The sequence below is a fragment of the Neovison vison genome, chromosome 11 (genome assembly GCF_020171115.1).
Source record: "Neovison vison isolate M4711 chromosome 11, ASM_NN_V1, whole genome shotgun sequence".
NCBI lineage: Eukaryota > Metazoa > Chordata > Mammalia > Carnivora > Mustelidae > Neogale > Neogale vison.
The window spans coordinates 155,732,197-155,748,273 of NC_058101.1; the positions used below are offsets into that span (position 1 = coordinate 155,732,197).

Genomic DNA, 16,077 nt, shown 5'->3' on the forward strand with positions numbered 1-16,077 from the left:
ATACATACATAGTGTCCTGTAGGTATTTTTAAGTCAAAACATACATTTAATACAAAATATGAATAACTATCAAGACACTCTGCTTCAAAAAATACCATACCAATATATTTTTTCCAGTCTTCACTTGTAAATTGTGTAAAAAGGTAATCACAATAGAGGGGGGAATCTCACCATCTAGTTCAAATTTTCCATCTTCTCTCAAACACCTATCTCTATTTATCTGTACTTTTCTTCATTCAACATGTACAAACACACACTACAGGTGGCCCTATGCTGGATAGTGGAGATATCCAGAAAAAAAGACTCAGTTCTCCCTTTAAGGGAAGCTGGAGAGACAGAGATAGATCATTAGAATAAAGAGATTGGTGTTTCCACTGCAGAATTTTCATAGCTGAGTTGGAAGACAAGCGAAGAAACTAGGAAGGGAATCATCCTCAAGTGAGAAGACAGAAAATGGCAGGGGTCTGAGGTTTGGAGAGTGGGGTATGTTTTAACTGATTTCACTTCCTAGACTCTAAAGAGGAGCTGTAAGAAGGACACAGGGCACAGAACGCTAGGCTGTGCTCCCTCCTATGCAGTGCCCTAGAGTTTGGATAGTTCACAGATTTTGAAAATGAGAATGTCTAGACGTGACTAGATCTATCAGTTACAATGTTTCCTGGGAGCAGTGTGGAAGCTGAATTGGATTTAGGAAATTTGTGGGCAAAGTAATTCAGGATGTTAACTGCTATGGCTATCACAGGAGAAAGTTAAGGGTCTGAACAAAGATGGTGACAATGGAAGCTGAGAGAAAAGGGACTGAAAGGTTCTCGCTGCCCTAGATCCCAATTCTTCCCATGTACTATAAATAAATAAATAAATAAATAAATACCCAAACCAACCAACCAACAAACTCATTCTCACGTTTCCTTTTCTATCTCACATGTATCATTTACGAATGATCCAGAAGTAATTATTTAGAACAGGTATTTATTGCATGACTTTGTGCCAGAAACTGGAAGAGTGCTTTATAGGTATTACCTAACTTAATTTTCACCAAATTCTTACAGAAACTGCTACTCTACTAAGAAGAAGTCTGAGGCACAGAGAGTTGAAGCCACTTGCCCAAGGTCACACTGCTGGTCAGAAGCAGAGGTAAGAGCCAAACCCACCCTGTGCGAATCTGAAGCCAGCGCTCTCCTGCACCTGCAGTGGCTTCGGGTTCCTCTGCCTCTCACAGACTGCTTGCCTTTTAAGCTGAATCAGTCCTTCTGCCTTCTCTCATCTTTCTGACTACCGTCCAATCTATTTCTTTCCACTTAATGTCTTGAACTCCTGCGATACCCATCTTCTCCCCATTTTCTCTTTAAATTTCAGCCATTTGATTTCTGTGCTTTGTAAATTTATTCACACTGATTCTTTTCTTGAAAAATTCAAAGCACTCCTCCATCTGTTTTTCCCTTTTGCTCCTTAGTCTGTATAATTAACCACTCCTTTCTTCTTGAAGCTACTTTTCCCCATATGTACTGCAACACATTGCTCCCCCAGCATGGTCCAATGCTCTTCTAGTGGTTCCTTCTGTGATTGGTTCCTTCCTGCTGAGGAGCTCGTCCCTTTTCTTCTCTGTTCTGTGCATGCCACTAGAGGTATTGGGGTTTTGTTTGTTTCCTTTTTCTTTTTTCTTTTTTTTTTTTTTTTTTGGCCTCTGCTGTTCCCTTTCAATATGATCCTTCAATGTGCTCTTCACATTGTGACTATTCATTATCATGATAGAATGTAAATCTCTTTTCCTGTCTTAACTTCTCAACATTTTTTGAAGACCCAGTTTCAGATCAACTTGGAAGTCTTTCTTCCGCAGCTTACTGACAACACGTATATCACACAGTCCTCGGAAACGCCTTCACTGCTGACCCAGTCACCTTCAACCATTATCTGCAGTAAACAGCAAAGACGTACACAAAGGCTTCATTCTGCTGTTAGTTAAGCCTTTTGCCTGACTTTCATGTCCCCAGATGCTTAGGTTTCTTTATTCATAATACATGCCAACCAGGTATTAAGCTTACGGAATTAAAATTGAAGCCTGCAGGTGATAACAAGAAAAGGAGTGGTTAGGTCAGAAGAACAGCCCATCTTGGATACACAGCTTGTACTCAAGTTCCTGGAGGGCTGAGAACCTCTTTACATTCTGGCGACTCTGAGCCTTCAAAGTTAGTATGATTCAATGAGTAAGCATTCCATTGAGCCAACAGTTTACCAGGCTAACAGCCACTCTGGAAGTCCTGTGCAAGTAAATGATTACCACCCTTGGGGAGCCCTCTCAAGATGACACACAATTGACACTCCAGTCTCCAAGACCTGGGAGTTCAGACATAAACTTAGATTGAGACAAAAAGCAACACGCCTAAGATTTTGCTCTGTTTGCTTGTTTTTTATTTTGTTTTATTTTAATTTTTATTTTGAGGAAGGGGGCGTGAGAGAGGGGAAGACGTTAGGGTAGGAGGAAACCAAGCTCCTGAACCCCTCCTCTCCCTCCTCTGCCCTCCTCTTCTCAGGGTGGTCGTTGCGCACTGAAGGTTTTTGTTCTGTTTTGTTTGCTTTTTTTTTTTTTTTTTAAGAAATAACCTTTCTGTTTTTCCTGTCAGTGTCCTGCCAGCCACTCAGCCAGAGGCCAAGGGGAGGCTCTGACCCGAGCTGCCAGTCAGGAAGGCAAAGATCGCGAAGCTTGGCTTCTGGGAGCGCTCAGGGCCAGGTGACACAGCCCGGGTTCCCCGGCGCGGGCTTGACAGTTTCATCCCCGCCCACTCGCAGGAGAGCGCCCGGCAGGGCTGCACGCGCGCGCGCAGGGGACCATAAAAGCTGCAGCCGCGCCGAGACGGGGAGCTCGCCCACCGCCCCGGAGCCCCGGCCGCACCATGCACGTGAACGGCAAAGTGGCGCTGGTGACCGGCGCGGCTCAGGGCATCGGCAGAGCCTTTGCAGAGGCGCTCCTGCACAAGGGCGCTAAGGTAAGCCTGGCGCCCGGCCGCGGAAACTTGTCCTCCCACCCCGAGACTCCAGCACCAACCAAAGGACTCCCGCAGGAGACAGGGGGCCCCACCCCAGGCTGCCCACCGTGCCGCTTTCAAAAGCTGCCAAGGCTGACGGTCTTGAGCAGACCTCCAAAGTGGCTAGGGAGAGACCCCGAACTTTAACTGCAGAATCTGAGGTCCAAGGAGGGGGAGCGTCTGGTGTTTATTTACTGTTCTGTTTCACTAGCTGCGGTGACCTCGATGCCTCCCTCTCCTCTCGTCCATAGGTAGCGCTGGTCGATTGGAACCTTGAAGCAGGTGTAAAATGTAAAGCTGCCTTGGATGAGCAGTTTGAACCTCAGAAGACTCTCTTCATTCAGTGCGATGTGGCTGACCAGGAACAACTGAGAGGTAAGAGAGGGGAATCAATCCATCAACACCGAACACGCCTTGAACAAGCAACAACCTGAAGGCAGCCCTGGCCAGAGAGCCAGCCTCGGTGCAGGCAGATCGGCTGCCTCCTGGAGAGCAGCCACTTCTGAACTCCAATAGATAGCCTGGACTGTTAGGTTTCCTGCTGACATCCCGATAGCCATAAAAACTAAGGGGGGAAAACCAAGACTGCTTGAGAAATCTTTTATTTTAGTCATTTGGCAGCACATGATGTAATCAAAATTCCTTTATATAGTCAAAGACGGTGCTGCTGCAGTGATTAATGAAAGATTGAACTTGCAGATGGAACTTGGAAAGTTGAAATAGGCTAAGGAACTGTGGCAAACAACTCCCAGAAAGCTGGAAGATGCAAAGTTCAATGACAACCAAATGTGGCAATGTTTCCTTTTAAACATACTAGAATGCAAGTTCAAGGATCATAATCACAGATGTGCTAGATATTTCCAACCAAATGTTCTCTCTGATATGGTACTTTAAGAATAATAATAGCCATACTGCAGTGTTAGAATTGCAGAAGAAAAGTTTGTATCAGACTTTCTTCAATGCTTTCCTATTTCTGGTCTCCTCCCTTAAAATAGAACCATCTGCTTGTGAGATATCAAGGACAATATTGGTGTGCACGATAAAGAGATTTGGTCAAATGGAGCCCTGATAGATTTGTATGAAAAAAAAAATTCTGGAAAAATAAGTAGAAAAATAAAATATATGTATTTCACAAAGTTTATTTGAAAGACTAAATTGGGGGCACCTGGGTGGCTCCGTGAGTTAAAGCCTCTGCCTTTGGCTTAGGTCATGATCCCAGGGTTCTAGGATCCAGCCCTACATTGGGCTTTCTGCTTAGCAGGGAGCCTGCTTCCCTTCCTCTCTCTCTCTGCCTGCCTCTCTGCCTACTTGTGATCTCGGTCTGTCAAATAAATAAATAAAATCTTTGGGAAAAAAAAAAAAAAGAAAGATTAAATTGTTAGGCACTTCATTAATCAAGGGGCCAAAAATCTTCCATAAAAGTCATTCTAGCACCCTATCCTTAAATAAACACTGAAATGTGAATTTCTTTGAAACGTTGGGATATTCTGTATGATGATGAAAATGAAGAGGTACCTTAGAAGGGAATGCTCCCCTCTAGCTAAAGGTAATTGCTTTAAAGGATATTATGTAATTAGATCTGAAAACGCTAATAAAGACCTATAATGTGAATTACAAGCACGACTAGAAGAGATCTTGAACCACAGTGCTAGTGGAATATATTTTGCCAGAGGATAAAGTTTTGTTGATTGTACATGATATTTTGGATCAAGGATAAAGTCACGCCAAATTCCAACATCCATGCTGATGAAGTAGGAAACAGTATAGCTCATCTGAAAGCTATTTCTGCCTGAATTTATGTAGTTTCACATGTGACATTTAACCCTAATTGTTTTGCTTCCCAGTATTTAAAATTAGTATCCTGGCTGTAAACACATTCCTTAAGGTAAGTGATTGTGGAGGAGGAAACTCAGACACATCATGAGTGACCAGGAGAAGGCATGTTGGTCATGAGAAATCCACATGTTGTCTGAACATCAGCATTTATTTGCATTTAAGGAAGACATGGCCTTGAATCAAACAATTTTAGGATCTAATGCTATCTATAGCTTTTGAAACTGTTTAGGCTGTGGCCAAGGGAGACTTCTTTGAAATCACATAAATTCAGAAGTGAAAATTTCTTGGAGATGATCTGGATATAGTTCATATTACAAATGAAAATAATACAATGTCGTTGGGACACCTGGGTGGCTCAGTTGGTTAAGCAGCTGCCTTCAGCTCAGTTCATGATCCCAGCATCCTGGGATCGAGTCCCACATCGGGCTCCTTGCTCTGCATGGAGCCTGCTTCTTCCTCTGCCTCTGCCTGCCACTCTGTCTGCCTGCGCTTATTCTCGCTCCTCTCTCTCTGGCAAATAAATAAATAAAATCTTAAAAAAAAAAAGAAGAAAAGAAAAGAATACAATGTCGAGAGTGTAAGTAAATTATAGAGTCTCCCAAGCTTCAAAATGTCAACAAGAGCTGAATTGTAAACTGTCTGAGCCCAAAATTCTGTGGTATGCCAGAGAGAAGATGATGAATTAGATATTGATAAGGGCAGAGTATAAGGAATGCAATAGAGACCAGAATGAGAAAGAAAATTAAAGAAGCAATTAGATTTATGAACTTAACAACCCAATTTCCTATAAAATGGATGTGATTTTTGAAGAGTAGAACATACTTCAGGTGGAATGCCAAAAAAAAAAAAGGTGTTCCTTAGATGCTTTCTGCTAGAGGGCCTTTCTGGAATCAATCTGAGATTTCAAGCAGCTTAAAAATTCCATGAAAAAGTAAACAGTTTTTATTTTGTTGTTTTCTATTCTAGTATGGTACAATACTGTATATAATGGCCTTTGCAATATTTTTGGCAATTAACTTGCCTAGTAATTTATCCATTTGGGAACTGATGAATCCATGCCCTCTTCAGGATGCGTGGTGGTTGTTCATAATTCTAGATTTTGTTCAATCAAAATAAAGTTTGTGTGGATTTACTGTTCTCAAGGAACTCATAGATGGGCCCTAAGGCCAGAGAATACATTTCTGGTATTTGGAAGAACAGCCATGATTCTTACCTAAAGTCTCAGGTAGTAGAGCTAGAACCAATGGTAAAAGGCCCAACAAAAGAGTTTAAATCTATAGAACTCTTGGGGCGCCTGGGTGGCTCAGTGGGTTAAGCCGCTGCCTTCAGCTCGGGTCATGATCTCAAGGTCCTGGGATCGAGTCCTGCATCGGGCTCTCTGCTCAGCAGGGAGCCTGCTTCCCTCTCTCTCTCTGCCTGCCTCTCCATCTACTTGTGATTTCTCTCTGTCAAATAAATAAATAAAATCTTTAAAAAAATAAAAATAAATCTATAGAACTCTTGTCAAATGCTGCTTTGAGAAATAATGTGTTTCCTGATACAAAAGTGGTAAAGCCAAGTATGAATGGCTGAGGAAGATTTACAAGGACTGGACTGAGTATGTGGATTTTGGACAACGTAATGGATGAACTTCTGGCCTGAGGATCTATGCAGACTTTGCCAGGTCCAATGGAGTTTTTACACAAATGAGTAATCCAAAGTAGCAATAATAGTGAGAAAGAGAAAAGAATGAATAGTCAATATTGAAGTTACAGTATCCAAATCAACTGGATGAAAAGTACACTTTTACTAGCTGGGATATCAGATTCTCTGAAATGATCATAAGGGATCTGAATACATGAGACGACTTGTGTTCAATATAACACATATTAAAAAAAGGATTTTTTTTGTCATAGTCTAAGCCACAGAACTTCGGAAATTTCTTCAGGAAAGAATTTTAAAGTCTGTGAGTGCACACGAGTCAGTGTAGGGGGGAGGGAGAGAATCTTCAAACAGAGTTCCGACTGAGCACAGAGCCCCCAGCGGAGCTCAGCCTCACTCGACCTGACCCCAGGTCAGATTTTCAACCACCCAAGCCACCCAGGCACCCCAGATGATGCATTTCTAACAGGTGTCTAGGTAATGCTGTGAATACTGTTGGCTCACAAACCATGCTTTGGGAAGCAAGGCATTAAGTCTCAGTCTAAGAGCATATTTTTTATTACAAAAGTAGATAAATTAAAATTAATTTCAAGACACAGGGTGGGATTGAAATGTACATATGGAACACAAGACCGTATCTGTAATGTCTTCCTTTTTTTTTTTTTTTTTAGATACCTTTAGAAAAGTTGTAGACCACTTTGGAAGATTGGACATTTTGGTCAATAATGCTGGTGTGAATAATGAGAAAAACTGGGAAAAAACTGTGCAGATTAATTTGGTAAGCTATCTTCTCCATGTTTATTGTCTAAACTTGTGTAATAAAACAATGCTTCTAAAGAAGAAAAGGTTCTTACGTTCATGGAATCAATACAATGACTTACAACATAGAAAAAGGGAAGTTGCAGAAAGCTGGAAAAGAAGCATTTCCTTTTACAAATGGGAAGGCATTTGAGGCTTCTAATTATGCAAATAAATCTGTCTTAAAAATATTAAAAGGAAATATGAAAAAACCCTGTAGTTTACTGCATAACTTAGAAGTGAGCAAACTGTGGTCCATAGGTGAAACTAGCCTGCCACCTGTTTTTGTACAACTTAAAGCTAAAAATGGGTCTTATATTTTTGAATTGTTGAAAAAATGTAAAAGTCATATGAAATACATGAATAGATGGAACTCAAATTTCAGCGTCTGTAGTTTTCTTGGAGCACAGCTCTGGTCATCCATCTATGTATTGTCTATGGCTACTTTTTGCTGCAACAGCTGAGTTGAATAGTTGTGACAATGACCCCATGATGTGCACTAACTAAACTATTTACCGTCTGGCCCCTTACAAAAAAATGTTTGTCAATCCTGACTTAACTTGTTTAAAAACTAAGTCTTAATTTAATTCCAGAAATGTAACAGAAAGCAAGATTAAAGGGACTGTTACTTTGTAATTATTGGGATTTTTATCTGAAAGTTGGTGTTTGTGTGTGTGTGTGTGTGTGTGTGTTTATGTATAATTTCTACAATGTTTGATGATCAGTTAGCTCTTAAATTACAGAACTGTAGAATTCGAAAATAAAATTTCTGTTTTATCCTCTGTATCACAAGTTGATTGGTTATCCCATTTTATAAACACACTTGACATAAGATGTTGGGGTTCAGTAAAACTTAAGCCTTAGCCAAAAAAAGCTGTAAGAGCTAGGCTGTGTGTGGGGGTCACCCTGCCCTTGCTAAGGTCATTCTACAAGTCTTGCAAAGCAGGCATGTGTCAAGTACAGAAGGACCACTGTGTGTGTATCAACATACAGGGAGTGGCCCCCTACTTCATGATAAGATCCTTAAAAACAGGATGTGTTATGGTTTTTTTCTTTCTTTCTTTCTCAGTAATCAACACAATATCTTGAAGATAGTGCTTAATCAATAAATATTTGCCTTGAATCTACATTCCCATGAATAATTTCTTAACTCTAATAACTTGATGGGAGTAGTGAGAATTACAGTACCTCACAAAAGAGCTGCACCACTTTGATAAGGGTACAAAGTTTCTCCCCATACTTGACAGATACCTGAAGTTCTTTAATTGAGAATGAAAGGTACTCCTTCCAGCTCTTTTTAAAATTTGTCTCCAGTGTTCTTAGATATCATCAGTTTTCAGAATAATGTTAAAATTTATGTGTCAGATTTCTCCCAAAGTCTTTCTGGGAGATGTGTGTGTGTTTAGAGACCTGACCTGTCAATATTCATGTTAAATTTGTCTCTTGCTGACAGTATAGCATGAGCTCTTATTTTTTAAGTCACATCTGAGCATATCTACATTTTATATTTGTGGATTTAAGCCACTTATACTCATCATCACCCTTTATTGGGATTTATGTCTTACGCTTTTGTTCATGTTTTATTTTTAAATTAATCTTTTAAAGACTTTATTTTGGAGAGAAGAGAATGAGAACGGGGAAGGGCAGCAAGAGAGGGAGAGAGAAAGAGAAACAGACCTCCTGCTGAGTACAGAGCGCGATGTAGGGCTCAATCCCAAGACCTGTGAGATCATAACCTGAGCTGAAATCAGGAGTCGAATACTTAACCAACTGAGCCACCCAAGCGTCCCTTCAGTTCATATTTTGAATTTATTAAGTTCTCTTTTTTTTGCTCTTGATCTTTTGCCATTTTTTTCTTAAATTCCACGGGATACCTCTAATTCTTCTCTGCTGATAAGAAAATTGAACATTTTATTTTATTTATTTTTTTAAGATTTTATTTATTTGAGAGAGAGAGCGCATGCATGCAAACGAGTTGAGGGGGAAGGTACAGACAGAAAAGGAGAAGCAAATTCCCCACAGAGCAGGGAGCCCGACTCAGAGCTGGATCGCAGGACTCTGGAATCATGACCTGAACCAAAGGCAGATGCTTAACTGATTGACACACCCAAGCGCCCTGAAAATTACACATTTTATTAATCTTTGGTGGTTGTCCCTGACTTATTATGAACCATATTTCATTGCATCCTTTGGTTGCCAGATGGAAAAAAAAATGAATTGAAAACTTCAGGAATATTTAAGAATATATTTTTATAAACTTAATGGCACTTTCCACAACCACATAAAGTGTCAATAATGTCTTTGCACTACTAGTGAAAAAGCACGAATCACACAACAATTTTCTCACTACTGATATTTTTAATAGTTTCATTTGTAATATCTATAGATATTTCATAGACAAAGATCACTACACTATGAAATTCCTATATTCGTTGCATTCATAATGGACACCTACTATGTCTTTTCCTTAAGAAATCAGTTGTCAGGGTGTCTATGTGGCTCTGTCAGTTAAAAGATTAAGCATCTGCCTTAGGCTTAAGTCCTGATCCCCGGGGTCCTGGGATGGAGTCCCTCATTAGGCTCCCTGCTCAATGGGGAGTCTTGCTTCTCCCTCTCCCACTACCCCCTCCCCACTATCTCTGCCTTTGAAATAAACAAATAAAATCTTAAAAAAAAAAAAAGACAGAAATCAGCTCTCAGAAAACTGCAATGATTTGAGTTAATATAAAGAATATGAAAATAATGAAGACATTATCACAAAGAAAATGGGATTAGAATTATCAATCTTCATCTGGCTGAGAGGGCGTGTTTGCTCTAACATGTCCTGGGTGAATAAACACTTCCTGCAGGCTAGAAATTCTTACAATATCTGCAAATAGAAAATTCTGGAAGACCAGGAGAATTTTATTTGACTCCTTTGATTACAACTCACTGTCTTGGATTCTTCCTCATTGAATTATCTGGCCTTTATTTTTTTTTTCGGACTCTGCTGACATAGGGCACTCCTTAGCTTAACTCCAGGAACTAATGACATTTAACTTACATCTAGAGAGCGAGATATAACCTTTGTTACCTATATATAACTTGAAAACATGTTACTTCCCCTCCTACCTGCAACACCCAGTTCAAGACTAGATTGGAGTCTGACCTATCATTATCCTTCCAACTTGATTATTGGGTTATATAATGCAAATATTTGTGTTTGGTTTGTATATTTTTTAGACTCTGGATGTAACTTGCCTCCTTTCACGAGACCAGGCATGTTCCCCTATGTTCCCGTCTCTGTCAGAGTAACCACTTAGTTAAAGGACTTGACTACGTATCTCTTCCTCTTCTGGAATCTTGTATGCCCTAATGATACCATTCTTATAGGGCTTACAAATTTTAAAATTTTATTAGAGTTACTTTTATACCTGTGCAATTTATGCCAGTAGGCTATAAGCTCTTTCAAGGCATAAAATTTTTGTTCTGTGTACAGAGTAAGTGTTCAATTTATATTTACTGGAGACATAAACTACCATTCTATGATATTTTACATACATGGATATTCATTTTCATATTTTAATACAATGTTTGGATTATTTCCTAATTCATCAGTGTTGCAAGCTGTATCATTTGTCCTTCTACTTTTACTACTTAAACAAACTTACCACTTCCTTATCCTTAACTTAGCAGAACTCATTGCTCTTCCCACACAAGTGATACATTAAACCTCTTCCCATTCTTTTGTTTTCATTAGGCTATTCAGTGCTTCCTCCTTAATCTGAAGCCAGCTGCAGTAGCTTTATTTATAGCTACCCAGAGCTCATTAGGAATGTTCAGGGAAGACTGAATCTTTGACTGTCGAAGGTTACTCTGGCAATTGGGTGGGTAGAGGTAGATTTAACTTTGAATATTGATAAGCCCATTCTGTAATATACTTCTTTACTTTCTGATCTTTAATAAGCCTAAATAAATTCATTCCCATTCATATGGGATTTATAATCTAATTTGGGTAAGTAACTAATTTATTGAATCTCTTAGTGTACTCAAATAAAAATGAAACAAAATAGATGGCTTATTGTGGTTGATTATTTTTTTCAGAAATACAAGAGTTGACAAAAGATTTGTACTAATAAGAGTATGCATTTAGATTCCATCAAAACTAGATGAAAGTTCTGAATTTAGAATTCATGGACTTTTATTTCATGTCTCTGGTCTTCAATTTCCCAGTTGTAAAAGGATGAAGATAATTTCCTTACCCGGAAGGATGGTTAAGCTTAAGTAAGCCCTAATTTACATGAAGTATCCGGCACAGGGCTACTACATAACATCACTCAATAAATTATATTTCTCCTCCTTATATTTTCTTCATTGTCACAGTGAATTTATATACAATTTATATACTTCATTTTTATACAAAGTGGGTTCCTCTGTCCTACTCTGCCTCTAAGGATGAGTTGAGGAGATGGGGAGAAATGTGGTCAAATGTACTCCTGTTTCTTGGCTCCCAAGGATGCTGATTACAAATTAAATTAGTAACTGCTCTCTGTTTTGTTACTCTTACTCCATAATGTTTAAAGATCTAGTCGAACTATTATGATTAGGCAGAACTTGCTAAATTTTAAGTAGCTCTGCAAAGGGAAATACAATAATATTTCTCACATTAAAAAAATGAAAAAAGACAGAACACAGAAACAAAAGCTGAAGAAGGATTTCAGAGAAAAAAAAAAGAGTGATCATCTGTATTAGTACTCCTCGAGAATTAGGCTGAAGGAAAGGTAGGAAACCTGAAAGGCAATATTTCATGATTTAGGTGACAGAATTTTTAAAATGAGAGTTAAGAGTGTAGCACAAGAACCGGAAATAAACTAAAAGGAACCTCAGAAGGGAGGGAGCTAAGATAAGGAAAATAATATATTAGTAAATTTTAGTAGTGAATACATGCACATGTGTTTTTTGTATATAGGTTATGGAAATATATATATATATATATAATATAGCATATTACATAGTATATAAACAATATATACTGCCTTTCACATATAATACATGATTTAATTAATATTAATTGTGGTTAGTTAATATTAAAATATAATTAATATGCTATAATTAATATCTTAATGTGAATATATGAATATAATGTATTAACATGAATATATTTAATATATATTAATATATATTAAGAAGACATGACGCCTGGTAAGAGTTAAACAAATATGCTATTACCATCTATCCATTTGTCTTTGTTACTTAATAATTATTCCCAGTACAGGGAAATTTATGAGTGGTTTTAATTTATAGGGTACTTAAATCTGTGGGAAAAACTAATTTAAGATTTGGAATAGAGCACAGTTATAATTTTGGTATTATATTTAGAAATTATTCATAATCAAAACTTGAGTAAGCATGTGTTAATTAGATCATTTTGTCAGTAAGTGAATTTTTATTCACACTATGTGAAATTAACCATAAAATTTTCTTTTTCTCTTTTTGAGAGTCAAATCCCAATTATTTGAAGGTCAAATACAAAATTGAGAGTACCTTTATGATAGACTAAAATAATACTATATAGATCCCCGCTATTTTGTGTTTGTAGCTAGAACATGCCTGTAATTTTCATTTTCTTTTTTTTTTCCCCTAGATGCTTGATATTTTAATGACCCAATCTGTGTGCTATATAAATATTGCCAAGGAATAAGAAATATATTTAGAATATTAACAAAAACATTTTATTCTGTGGCTTCCTAACATTTCCCTGATTATATTGCCTGGGATAATAAGGAAGAGATTGTTGTAGGAGAGGAGGTGAAAATATCACATATGCCCCAGCCAAAGCATTAAACCCTGTTTTGTAGATGTATTCAGAGGAACACTCTCATCTGAAAAGTTACCCAGTTCTTAACTTGATAATGGATAGGAAAATAATCCTTTATCCTCCTCCACCAAAGACCTGGAAATAAATCTTCCTTTTTAAAAAAAAATTAAAGCTGAAGTATTCCCAAATTTTTTATCTGGCTGCATCTAGTAGATCTAGAAAACACAAAAGCAGGGTATCAGCAAAGCCGTAAATACCTGAGAATAAAGCATAGCGCCGATATGCGTAAACAGAAATTCTGTCCGGACATGCTAGAGACTTAGGCAGAAACGACCAGACTCTAACTGACTTCAGTTACTTCAGCCATGTACATTTTTTCCTTCTTATATAAACCATTTAATGTTTTGTATTTTTTTCTTTGTAAAGGGACTCATGGAAATTTTACTCATTCTCCCTAAGCCTACTTAATATCATACTGACACATGGCTTAAGTGAATAGAATCTTCAATTTACTTTTTTGTTCTAGAACTAGTATTAGGGAGAATGGCAATATTGAATGTGTGTCAGGAAAACTCCAAAGAGACTTTTTAAAATAAAAAGAAGGTAACCACCACTGTATGCCCTCTGTTCCAGACTCATTACTGTCATGTCATTTTCTTTGCGGTATTGTTCAGAATGCAAAAAGTAGGAATTAAGATGTCAAAGGAAAATGTTCACCTTCTCAAAGTCAAGTTGGAAGGAAGGAGTTCTTAAATCTAAAATGGAAAATGAGCTTCAAGTAGAAGTTTTGGACCACAAGTTGTTTTTGTAGTAGTAAATTCTCCAATGTTAGAATACAAAGGGAAGCCTGGGGAGCTCCATCAGTTAAGCTGCTGCCTTAGGCTCAACTCATGATCCCTGGGATGAGTCCCATGTAGGGCTCCTTGCTCAGCTCCTCCCTCTGCCTGCCACTACCCGCTGCTTGTGCGCGCTCTCTCTCTCTGACAAATAAATAAGCAAAACCTTAAAAACAAAACAAAACAAAACAAAAAAACCAGAAAGGTTGCCTACATGGGGAGGAGAGTAACCAATCAGAGTAAACTCTCAAAAAGCCAGTGCAAGAGTGATGAACAAGTTTAAGTGGCAGACATTACAGAAGATTCCTTGTCCAACTGACCAAGAAGTCAAGGTCTTGAAACAGAGTGAAAGAGTTATGTGATCTCACACAACACAGAAGTCAGGAGTACTTAATATTGCCACGCAGTGATCCCAGAATGCAATTTCTTTTCATCTCTCTGGTCTGCCTCCCTTCACAGACCTTTCATCTTAAGGATGTTAGCAATGTAACTACATATTCCAGCCATCATACCCATACAGAGGGGTGGGAAAGGACTAATCATATCTTTCTGGTTTTCTTAAAAGCAACAGACTTTTCAGCAGCATTCTCTCGCACTGCCCTTTCTTGACCGGGACCTCCTCCTGCTGACTGCGCCTCAGGTCTCACTGGCTAGAAATGGGTCACCTGTGGGCCTAAGCTTAAGCCAGTCACTAGCAAAGAGAATGGAATTTCTGCAACTGAATGAAATTAATCAGTTCCCACCCTAAACCTGGGGAGATCACCTTCCTCTGTGTTACATGGAGAAGAAGTAGATAGAAATGCCAAATAGACTTTTTATTAGAAAAAAATTTTTTAAATGGCATGAATGTAGGAAATCAAGGGTTTCCACTATTATGTATCTCAAAATCCAAGAGAATTAAACAGAGTAGATGTATGTGCGTGAAAGACCTGGATCTGGGAATGATATGCTAAGTAGGGTAAATAAATTTTCTGCCCAATATTTAGAGAAAAAAAGAATATTGCATATACAGTTCTCTAAGGCTCTGAGATTTGAGGTCAAGTGACCAAGCACTATGGAAATACAATTTTTTTCATAAAGTCTCAGATTGGGCAACTAAGTGAACTTTTGGGGAGATGTGAGAAGCTCGCAACTGTAGGCAAACAAAAGAAAAGCTACACAATGACTCGCTTTAAAAAAAAAAAAAAGCAAATAGCCACTTGAAAGCCTTTCAGAGATAGTATTTGCAGAAATCTCCCTGAGTGTCTACAATCACCATAAAAACTTCAGTCTGTGATATATAATAAAGTATAATGGCTATGTTACTTTTCCCGTTTATGTCTCTGGACTAGGTTTCTGTTATCAGCGGAACCTACCTTGGCTTGGATTACATGAGTAAGCAAAACGGAGGAGAAGGCGGCGTCATTATCAATATGTCCTCTTTAGCAGGTAAGGACAAGTATGACATTCATAACAATTTCCTGTTGGTAATTTGGGCCACAGAAATAAATCTTCATTAATAATAACTTCCTACTGATAATTTGGATCACAGAAGTAGATATTCAAAGTACATTTATTATCAACTCAGGAATCAGCAAGATAATTTCATGTAAAGTTTCAGAAGTCTGACCAGTATTGACAGCGAGGGGTCTAAACTCTGCTAGTCCCAAAGTACAGACACTTCCTTACATTATCTGATTTCAGTCATGTGGTAATTTCAAAACAGGTGCTCAAAACAGGTGTTCCCCTCCTCTGCCACTGTGCCCCACCTCCCAGCTCCAGTTGTATTTCAGGGGTCAGGTGTGGAGACACCTGTGACAACACCAGAGATCTGCTTCTCAGCATTGTTCTTTCTCCTTCCTCTGGGCGTCATTGTCAGATGGTCCTTAAGTCTCTTTAAACTGCCACCAAGGGAGGCTTAGAAATTTCCTTCTTGGGAAGTTCTCAAAAAACAAATGAGCATTTCCGTTTCGGGGTTGCTTAAAGACAAAATAACATCCCTAAAGTTATTATAGAACCAATTCTACAAGTTTTTCAGGGTAAATTGGTTATTTTTCCTAATGTAATATCTACTTATAAATGATAAGATTTCAATTCTGAGGATGTGGTAAAAGGTGAGAGCATGGGCAAGACTTAGATATTTGGCCTAAGAGAGAGCCACATTTAA

At 38.4% G+C, this 16,077-nt stretch overlaps 1 protein-coding gene across 1 annotated transcript in view; it reads left to right on the top strand.

Annotated features, from left to right (window-relative positions):
• The first annotated feature begins 2,794 nt into the window (after positions 1–2,794).
• The window catches only part of HPGD (15-hydroxyprostaglandin dehydrogenase), a 29,061-nt gene continuing 15,778 nt past the window's right edge, over positions 2,795–16,077 (top strand). The window contains exons 1-4 of the mRNA XM_044225076.1: positions 2,795–2,984; positions 3,275–3,398; positions 7,172–7,278; positions 15,263–15,359. Of these exons, the coding sequence (XP_044081011.1) occupies positions 2,892–2,984; positions 3,275–3,398; positions 7,172–7,278; positions 15,263–15,359 (421 nt within the window). The 5' untranslated portion in view covers positions 2,795–2,891. The remainder of the gene's footprint in view (positions 2,985–3,274; positions 3,399–7,171; positions 7,279–15,262; positions 15,360–16,077) is intronic.